The 10,944-nt window shown below is 33.8% G+C and overlaps 1 protein-coding gene across 7 annotated transcripts in view; it reads right to left on the bottom strand.

Moving 5' to 3' along the window:
• The window catches only part of Klhl13 (kelch like family member 13), a 173,901-nt gene that overhangs the window by 63,486 nt on the left and 99,471 nt on the right, over positions 1-10,944 (bottom strand). For 3 of the 7 annotated variants that reach the window (XM_048797123.1, XM_048797124.1, XM_048797117.1), the window contains exon 2: positions 4,156-4,221. The exons of 3 other annotated variants lie outside the window; for them this stretch is intronic. Coding sequence is in view for 2 of the 4 variants with exons in the window: in XM_048797117.1 (XP_048653074.1) it covers positions 4,156-4,221 (66 nt within the window). In the remaining 2 variants the exon portion in view is untranslated. Of the gene's footprint in view, positions 1-4,155; positions 4,222-5,907; positions 6,077-10,944 lie in introns of those variants that run through there. One more of the 7 variants, XM_048797118.1, reaches the window with a different exon arrangement.

Raw genomic sequence — 10,944 nt, 5'->3', positions numbered from 1 at the left:
AGGTAGAGCGCTCACCTAATATGCATGAGGCACTGGGTTTGATCCTCAGCACCACATAAAAATAAAATAAACATATTGTGTCCACTTATAACTAAAAAATAAATATTTTATAACAATATTAAAAAAAAAAGGCTGGGAATGTGGCTCAGTGGTTGAGTGCCCCTGGGTTCTGTTCTCAGTACTAAAAACAAAATCAGGTATGTGTTAAAGAAAACCATCCAGAATATATATTTAAATAAAATAAATTGTTCTATGAGGGATCTCTGCTCTCACCTTGAATAAAGATTTTTTTTTTATCTGTTTGGTCATCTCTCAGCAATTTCCTAAGTATATCCTTCAATTACTTTGGGCAAATACAAGTCATTGCTAGCTTTTCTGATGCATTGTACATAAAACATTCAAACTTGTCAAAATAAAAAGCCATTTTAAATTTGCAGTGCAGGCTGGGTGTTTGACTCAGTAATAGAGTGCTTGCCTGGCATGCATGAAGCCCTGGATTTCATCCGCTGTAATGCCCCACCACCACCACCAAAAGAAAAGAATAAAGTAGAATGAGCTTGCAATTGAAGGAACAGTTAAGAATATGGCTGAACTAGATTAAAATATATTCATATAGAGCTTTTCAAATAATTGCAAAACTGTTTTAATTTTGGTGCAGCAATCACAAAAGCAAGATTAAAGATGCATGAAAACTACATATATATTTTTTATCTATAATCTTTATATTTATAAATTCTGAAATATCTTGCTAATAAACAATTGCTAATAACATTTGTTTATGATAGTTAAAACCTTTTAAACAATAAATGTATCACCATGCCAACCTCAAAAGACATGCCAGTCAATTCTTGATACATTCTAAAGTATTTTAGAACCACCTTGATTTTTTTTATAAAATCTGAGTTTCTAAAAAAAATCTAAAATAGTATATCTTCTCTAAATTCCAATGTAAATCGATGAAATAATGATACTATTTTGAAAAACATATATAAAAAGAGTTATTATAGCCACATGTGAACCATTGGTGTTCCAGCTGAAAACAATGTTACACAATTACCTGGTTGTCCAATCTCTTCTCCCTATTTGTAAATCTTGATTACAGGTTTTTATAGTATAACCACAATAATATTTGAATAACCAGAGGCAATACTTTCATGGAAAGTTAATCCTAATGATTCATCAAGATTATATACACTTTAAATTTTCCACAAAAATGGTTCTTTATATTCAATTGTTTTATTTTTTACCATTTCCCAGGCTTAATCATTAAAACTTTAAATTCCCTATACCTATATCCACAGACAGTATTGGTAACTAAAAAGAAAAGGTTTAATTATATAATAAGTGAGAAAATCTTTTACTTCAAAAACAACTCAATATCAAATTTGAACTCTATAACTCATTACTCTAACATGAAGCCTAACAGTTATGTTAAGGGTATAGTTTATAGTCATGGTATTTGGTCTAATGGTAGTAACCAATAGACTTTTAGCAAACTGGTCTCTATTTTCATGACTATTTCTAGATCCTTTTCATGTTCTAATTTAGAATTCTTCTCTTTGTTGATTTTAAGTTCTCTAAAACAAGTAAAGGATATAGAAACAGTTGTAGCGAAAGATGCCCAATATATGGTGGTAAGCCTAAATTATAAATGCTAACTAAAAATTGTGTAACTTAAATTTTCTATGCCTTCAAATAGCAATTTAATTAAAATCCTGTTAAAACACATCATTAGCACATGTTATAAAAAGTGGTCATGTATTGTGATCTAACCAAAGCATTGCTTTGGCATTATGCCTAACTTTATTATTTGGATGCAACAGCTATCCCATAGGGGGTAAACCATTTATTTTCCTTTATCTCATGTTTTATTATTAACTAAAGTGGATGAAATTTTGAATAAAAACAAAATTTATATTCTAGACTGACCCTAGGTTTAAGCTAGTGGTAATTTAATTTTAGGTTTCCTGGCAGCCTTTATAAGCCTGTCTACTATAATATGTTCAGAATCACTTCATGTCTTTAAAATCAAATGCATGTTTTAAATAATCAGTTATTTTAGTCATTTCTCATGGAATTCTGAAGCTACATAACACTTGGGTGAAAATATTTTCCCTTTAGCTAGTATATATTTATTCATTCATTCCTTATTCAGCTTGATCTAAGTCAGAGACACTGTTGAGCATTTTTATGTATCTTCCACTGCAGGGTCTAGCCATTTTATTTAAATTCCTACAATACTGTTCAGACATTAAACAAAAATATTTATGTTTAGGGCCTGGGCTGTGGGTCAGTGGTAGAGTACTAGCTCAGCATGTATGAGAGACTGGGTTCAATCCCCAACACCACATAATAAAATAAAATAAAGGTATTGTGTCCATCTAGAACTAAATTTTTTTTTAATATTTATGTTTACAGGTCTCAAAAAATACCAGTTTTTGAGATTCAGACTCGTAAAATACAGAACAACAAAACACATATTCCAAAAGGCAAGACAGAGCTTCAACTGATACTCTGGGAAAGGCATTAGCAAATTTATTAATTAGGACCATGCTATCTTATATGTTAACTAAAATGTGTTTCTACTGAGGCTGTTTTTACTATATTACCCTTTATTGACAGTGCAACATAGACTTGATGTCAGAAATACCAAAATCAATCAATTCACTATGCTCAACCCCAACCCCCTAGAGAGGAGGTACATGCTAATTTAGTTCAGTCATCAATAAATATTGAAAATATATGACTTGCTGAATGTTACAAATATAGAAAGGAACACATGTGCCCTGGCTATAAGGCCCTCATAATCTAATCAGTCTGACTGGATATTTGCATATGAAACATAAAGGAGAACAAATATATTGACACAGTAAAGTCTGACCTATAATAGAAGCTTGGATGGCCTAATTTTCTAGGCACTTTTAAAAAAAATTACTTAAAAATAAAAACTAGGAAAGGTTAGTTATTATAATATAAACATTTATTTTTCACCTTTTGATGGGAATCTTTCTGCCTTTTCACCTTCTTCAAGTTTAAAATGGACACAATCTTTTTTAAAAAATACTCACAGTCTCCAAAGTGAGCAATACCTATTGTGGTGTGCTTCAGATGTGGACACAGAAATGTGGGTAAATAATATCTGTTATTCCTTACCCTTGCCTACCCCTTGGCTCCCACTGCCCTGGTTGATATGATTTCCCATGAAACACAAATGTTACTGAGAAAAAGGGTCTCTTCTTTTGACTCTTGTACAATTGAAAGAGAGAGAGAAAAAAAAAAGTTTATACTTTTAAAGCAGATGCTCTCAAACATTAATATGCTAAGAATCAACCAGGGTAAATAAAATGTAGAAGTCTGGAGATAGGTATTTGTACTCTGCATTTGAAACAAGTACTCCCATAGCTTACCATGCCAGGTCTAATAAACTTAGAGAAACACTTCTTTTAAGGTCAAGGTTGCTAATCCCTGCTCAAAATGCCCCAACTATAGTAACATTCTGTTTTCTCTCTCAATCCCTAGCTTTCCTTAGCCCATCAGCACTGGCTGCTCACCACCAGTTGTCAAATTGAACTCTCCACAACCATTATCTTGACCTCCCACACTTCAAATTCTTCCAGGTCTGGGAGAATCTGAAAGCAATAGCATGCAGCTGGCAGACAGGCAGAGAAGCAGACAAAAAGATGAAAAGTGGGAGATTATGAGGGACAAGAATTTTTTAAATAGTATAAATTATATTGATTGTGTATTACAAATTTAAAAGCTAAAAACTTGTTTTAAACTTTTTTCCATGAGGAAGAATGCAAGAGGACAGCACAAGGCACCTTGGGTCTGGTTGCAGTTCTGTCACTAATTAGCTTTATGACCTTTAGTGTTATTTTCCTCATCTGTAAATTAGGAAAAATGCAACTTTCCTTGCTCATCTCATAGCAATGTTATGAAAAACAAATGAACTTATATTTGCAAAAGCACACAGGAAAATATAAAGCACAATAAATGATATGTGGTACTTTAATAATTTTTTAAATAAACACAAAATCTTAGACATCATCAAACTTTACTTGATAACTAAATGTCTTCTGCTCTCTCAGGGTCTTTTATAAAAATAAATTCTCATTGAAAAAAAAAGTAGAGGAAAATGCAGACCCTTAGACATACCCTGAAGTTGATTTTTTGAATATATCCTTGAAATCGGCTTGTTTTAAAGACAATTGCCTCCGTCTCCTGAAAGTGGAGTGCAAAAAAACAAAACAAAAAAGTCTGGTTAATTGTGGCTTCATTGTATTTAGTTCAAATTTTTTAAAGCATACCCTGAAAGCATATTAGCGGTAAATTAATAAGTCATATTTATAAACCCTAAACAGCTAAGGCCACACAGAACAATTTAAAATTATGTAAATTGACTTTTTAAAAGCTTAACTAGAAAGTCATTACATTCTATTTGTTTTTGGAAGCTCTCTTAATGTTTTAGAAACTCTGGAATAAAGATTGACATTAAGTACAACATTTATTTACAACAGATCTACAAGACTAAACTAGTCAAATTTGGACACAAGGAAACACTTCTCCAGTAAACATATACTCAGTCCTTGAAGTGATTTGTCATTTTCTAGCTTTTTAAGCCTAAAGGTCAATTCTTTGCTGATATACCGCTTTGCCATAAAAACCTGAAAGCAAATGACACACATTACAAGCTTTCAGAGAACAGATGGTTAATGGGCTCGTTTACTACCAATTTTCTTATTTTCATACTGCTTGTAATTAATAAAAACATATAAATAGATGTACTGTTTTCTAACTAGAAGATTTGGTGTTGGGGAAGTTCTGCCATTTATCTAGCTCCTTTAGGCAAACACACAAAAAAGCAACCTTGGACAGACACACTTCTGGTACTGCCTCAGGAATGCAGTTTTAAAAATAGAGACTACTACAGAAGCACTGCAGTATATACTGCCGACAGTCAACTCTCTTAATAAATTACAGCATGTTGGCAGATGTTTGAGAAGCTCTAACACAATATGTAATTTATTTACACTTATTCTATTTACATTGTTATTAGCTTCTAGAAAGTAAACATTAGCCTCATCTAACATTTTCTTCGAAATAATCTGTCTGAATTTTTTCTGGGTCATCTCACAAGCATTATTGCCTTATTAAAGTCGTAACTAAATCAAAGTCATAGTCTAATAGTATCTTTACAAAGACCTTGACAAAGACCTTACCTAAAAGATTGTCTTAAATCCAATGACTTTCAATGAATAAAGGTAAATGGCGAATATTTTCTTTCTTAGCATGATAAATTCTAAATACCATCTCCTTGCTGACAATATTGTTTCAAAGTCTACTTTTAAAATGCTATAATATAAATATTATTGTTGAACGATTAAAAGCTATAATAAGTTAAATTCATATTTGTCATGTTTTAGCACAAGCCTTGCCAAGCAAATAACAATTATAACATTTCCTTGCTTAAAAAACATTAAAATATCTTTAAATACAGCTTATTTTATATTCCTATTAATATTATTCCTTTTCTTTGTGTATATAAGAAGAATCTGGTGTGCCACCTTCTGGTAACTGAGTGAAATTATGTATTTCTACACAAGTCACTGTTCTTTATTTTAACTTTTTAAATATATATTTCTTAACCTGGATTACATTTAAGCTATATAAACAAATCTATACCACAGTCTGAAGTCAAATAAAATTTCCTTAGAGATTTTGTTAAAAATCAAGCTTTATATAAGCTCTCTATGATTTTTACACGGTTACCAATATGTCTCCTGAATTCTACAATACATGTAAAATTGATTTTTGTATACCGCTTCACAGCCACATATGAAAATAACAGGCTTGCTATTTCAATGAATAAGTAACAGCAGTAAATAAAGGAAAAGAAAGGTCTCTTACCAATAAGCCCATTTTTCTCTTAAGGTTTGAACTCTCATCATTTGTCATGTTCTTGTGGATCCCTCTCTCATCAAATTCTCTGGAGTTTTAAAGTTAAGAGCTGTGATGCACAGCTAGGCTCTGCTACATAGTAGCGCACCCCAGTGCATCTGGCTGGTATAACAGTTCAGTTGCAGCTCCCAAAAGCAGAAATAGGCTTTATATATTCAAAAACCTATGCACTGCTCACTTTCCCTTGATAGAAAATTGTACAGGTGTGCTTGAACTATTTATATTTCACATGTAAACTCCAGGTCAGATATGAAAATGGGGATCACATGAATTGTGAGCTTAATTCCAATAAATTGAACAGGAACAGAGTGTTTATCTTTCAAGCAGAGAAGGGGTGAGGCGAATTGCTAATACGAGATCTGACTTGGGAAACAACATGTTTATCTGAAAGTAATCTTATTTTTTGCAAGGGTCACTGTCCTTCTATTTGTCATACTGAATCTTTATTATCTTTCCTCTTTCCTCTCTCTTGCCTATAGAAGCCAGCCACAAATCCTATCATTTCTCTTTACCAATTTTCCAGGAATCTAATCCCCCTTGGTTTTTTTTTTTTTAAACAAATAAGCGTGTTTAAAGAAGACACATGTAACTGGTCTCCCTGCATCTCCCATCTCAGTCTATCAATCACATTGCTTCTAGATCACTCTTTTAAAATGAAACTACACATGATGTAAATTGTGTTCAATGAACATTTTATTTTAAAAACATTAGTTGAATTATCTATAGGTACTATAGTTGGTGATATGGCTATAAAAATGAATAAGTCACAACCCCTTGGTCACAGGAAGCTCCTATTTGAGTGAGGGAAACAGACATGTATTTCAACAACACAAAATAAGATGAAGAAGCTTTAGTAGTACAGACTCAGAATTCTACAGCAACAGCAGAACAATGAAAATCTTGCTGCAACTGAAGCTGAAGAATGAGAAATTCATCAGACATACTCTAGAAGAAATAGCCTAGGCAGAACCGCACAGATTTGAGGGAGTACAACATGTTGGAAGGATCAGCAAAGTCTTTGATATATCTGGAAAGAGTTCAATATGACTGCAAAGAGGGTACAAAGTGTTGAGAGGAGTAGATTTTAAGATTACGCAGAAACCACACAGCAGAAGGCCACACATGACAGTTAAGAAATTTGTATTTTATCCTCTGAGCTTTGAGAAACCATTTGTTCAATAAGTGGATCAATCAAAGAATTAAGCAACTAAGTCCAGCACTTAGAAGTCACCATACATTCTAGCAGTTTGCTGTCCCTAGTATTCATAACAACAACTTGCCATTCTCTACTGTACCGGTTTTTTTTGTTCTTTCTCACTTTTCTCCAGGGGTCTGTCTTGCATGAAATCTTTTCCTGTCTCAACTTTTCTACACTCAACCCACCTTTCCAGGTACAGCTCAATTTCTGTTCTTTTCTGTGACATCTTCCATAGCAATTGTACTATACTTTTTTTTAACCATTCCTCCATTACAGGGTCTGTGTTATTCCTAACATTTAGCACATATTGTCCAAGAAATCTGTCATTGGACTAGGAAAACTGGCAAAGCAGGCAGAAGTCCAGGGTTGTATAAATTTTCCATACTAACTGAATGAATCAGAACCCTCTTGTATCTCTGAAATGGAACAAAATTCAAATCATACAACTATCTAGCACTACAAATGATTGAGAGTAATTCAAACTACTTAATAGATATTAATTATCAAAGTTTACTATGAAATATATCAACTCATAGTTTACTAACATAAATCTTAAATAAATTATTATTTAATAGTTATAATAGGAATCTGAAGGGGTCTAGGATATACATGCTAGAACACAGGGAAGTTTAAATTTTTTACCATGCTAGCTTTAAAAACATGAAAATAAGCTACATGAAGCTCCCAAAACATAAAGGCAGATATTATGAGGTTAAGGAGGAAGTAAAATATTTCCATTTGACAATAATTTTTCAACCTAATTTTCCATCCAAATACTCTTCAAAATATTTTACTTGTTATAAATGCCAGTTTAAACTCAACTAACAGAATTTCAAATAAAAGATTTTACTACACCTCTTTATTTTTAAGTGTCTCATTTTCAGTTCTGAGGTAGGCAATGCAGGTGTTAATATTCCCATTTCACTAATGAAAAAACAAAGTTGTTAAACGATTTGGCTTAGGTGATGTCTCCTGAGAGAGCTGGAAAATAAGAATCCAGGTCCCCTGATGCCCAATTCAGTGTTCATTAGTCACCACTGTATTACACTATTTATTTTAGGGGAAAACTACAAAGATGGTTCCTAAACATGCCCTTCCCCCCCAAAACAAAATACTTCACACATTAATCATGGGAAAATAAATGGTTTGGGGAGGGGAGGGCCAGATAATATCTCATAGAGACTATAGGTTGGCTACATGACCAAAATTACAGAATGATCAACCTATTCCTATGCCAGGAATACCTTCTCAATGCCAATTCACAGAATTCCCTTTCATCTATCAGTCAGCAATTTCTTGGCATAGGCTCCAAACGTGCCATACTCTCTTATGCCTCATTGGTTTTTCACAGGCTTCAACTAGGAATTCCCTGCTCTTTTTTCCAACTAAGAAAGCTTCTAGTCATGCTTATGTGTTCAAACATACCTCCTTCCATGAAACCTTCCCACACATCCCTTAGCAGACTCATGTGCTGGGTTTTGTATCCTCCTATAATTTAGCTCCTTTCTCTTTGAATTATAACTGTTTCTATGCCTCCCTACCCTATAAACTCCTGAGAGCTAAGCTTGAGTCTTCCTTACGTTTTTGTGATATATAATAGACATGTATTTCAACAACACAAAATAAGATGCAGAAGCTTTAGTAGTACAGGCTCAGAATTCTACAGCAACAGCAGAACAGTGAAAATCTTGCTGCAACTGAGGCTGAAGATGTATATTGTAGATGTATTTTGGAGGCAGTTGGTGAAATCAAGGCAGCAGAGATAGGTTCTTCCTTTCTCCATGCCTAAGCTCACTTTTCTGATGAAAATTTTAAAAGAAATCCTTACTCTGCAAAACTAATATATGCATCATAAGAAATATAATATTACAATTGCAAACAGTATGCTTAAAGGGTTCCATTTGATGTTTGCATGATAGAGCGTGTGTGTGCCTGGCAGGGTGCCCAGCATAGAAGATATACAACAACTTTGAGATGGATGTAGGTAGGTGTGGCTTACTCAGTAAGTGATGCTGAACTGATCTAAGCAAGAGGAACACTTAGCTCAGACAAGAAAGGGATATGCGAGTAATTAGTTTTCTAAGTCAAAATAGTATTGGTAATGCTAGAAAGTGAAAAAATGCATTTCATTGGTTTGTCACCAGCTAGACCAGTGAATATTGCAAAATGAAATAGTATCTCCAAAAACTAGTCATTTCTACAGACTGGAAATTGGAAAAGATGAAAGTGTATTCTTTGGATTGTTAAGTCTTATTGAGTTATGGTTGCAACCAGTGATGATGAAAGACTAAACCACAAAATCCAATTTTGACAATAACTGCTCCATTAGATGGAGCAAGAAAACAAAATAGCAAATTCGACCAAGCAAGCCACTGCCCATCACCAACACCCAGTATCACAACTGGTATGGTGAGCTGTCAAGAGTAAAGTATGCAAATGAGATGCAGGAGGGCCTAATGTTAACAAGACCCTTTAACTTTCAACATGTAGAAAAATATACTATTTGATTAAAGACTATGAATTCTGAATTACAGCATTATAATCTAGGCTTAAGAAAGTGTCTCAAATCTCTATCTCCCCACTTCCTTGCCTCCTCCTTCCCGCAGACTGGCAGGGTAGAAACATCAAGGATATTAACATAATGAACATTATAAAGAAAAAAAAACAGGGTTTCTCAAGGGAAAAGCCTATTTGCAAAATGGTTTAACATGCATAGGTTGGGGAGGAGGGCAGAAGCTCCTGCAGCTGTGAGGGCTAACAGATGCAGATCATTAACTGCTAGCTCTGTTGTGTTCTGGGGGACAGTTGCAAGGGCTGGAGACTTTCACTAAAAAGAAAAATGTGATTGTATATGTAGTATTGGTATTTTGCTAACATTGGATTTTAATTTTGAAATACAGAAAGAGTACATAAAGTCTAATGGGCTAGTTGGGAATATAAGAACAAGAAAGCCTCAAAGAGCCTTAATCTAAAAAGAAGATGGGTTCAGGAGCCACAGAGAAGAGTAAGATGACTAGGGAAACAGACATTAACATTTTAAGAAAAAAGTTTCAGGACAATGAAAAACAGCAGGCACAAATAGGATTTGATATTTATTAACCAATCACAAGCCAAGATTCAAGTTGACACCCCATCATTTCTAATCCAAAATTTAGAATTAATTGTGCCTTCTTTATTGCTTTCATCATCTCAAGCTTTTATTCAAAAAACTTCTTTGACTACTTATTTGTTTTTTTGTTGTTGTTGTTGTTTTATTGGTTATTCAAAACATTACAAAACTCTTGACATATCATTTTCGATTCAAGTGGGTTATGAACTCCCATTTTTACCCCAAATACAGATTGCAGAATCACATCAATTACACATCCACATTTTTACATAATGCCATATTTGTTGTATTCTGCTACCTTTCCTATCCTCTACTATCCCCCCTCCCCTCCCCTCCCATCTTCGCTCTCTACCCCATCTGTTGTAATTTAATTCTTTCTCCTGTTTTTTCCCCTTCCCCCTCAAATTCTCTTATATGTAATTTTGTATATCAATGAGGGTCTCCTTCCATTTCCATGCAATTTCCCTTTTCTCTCCCTTTACCTCCCACCTCATGTCTCTGTTTAAAGTTGATCTTTTCCTCCTGCTCTTCCTCCCTGCACTGTTCTTAGTTGTTCTCATTATATCAAAGAAGACATTTGGCATTTGTTTTTTAGGGATTGGCTAGCTTCACTTAGCATAATCTGCTCTAATGCCATCCATTTCCCTGCAAATGCCATGATTTTGTCATTTTTTAGTGC

Source organism: Marmota marmota, unplaced genomic scaffold (genome assembly GCF_001458135.2).
Source record: "Marmota marmota marmota unplaced genomic scaffold, marMar, whole genome shotgun sequence".
NCBI classification, from domain to species: domain Eukaryota; kingdom Metazoa; phylum Chordata; class Mammalia; order Rodentia; family Sciuridae; genus Marmota; species Marmota marmota.
The sequence above is the reverse complement of the archived record's forward strand: the minus strand, read 5'-3'. Positions and strand labels throughout refer to the sequence as shown.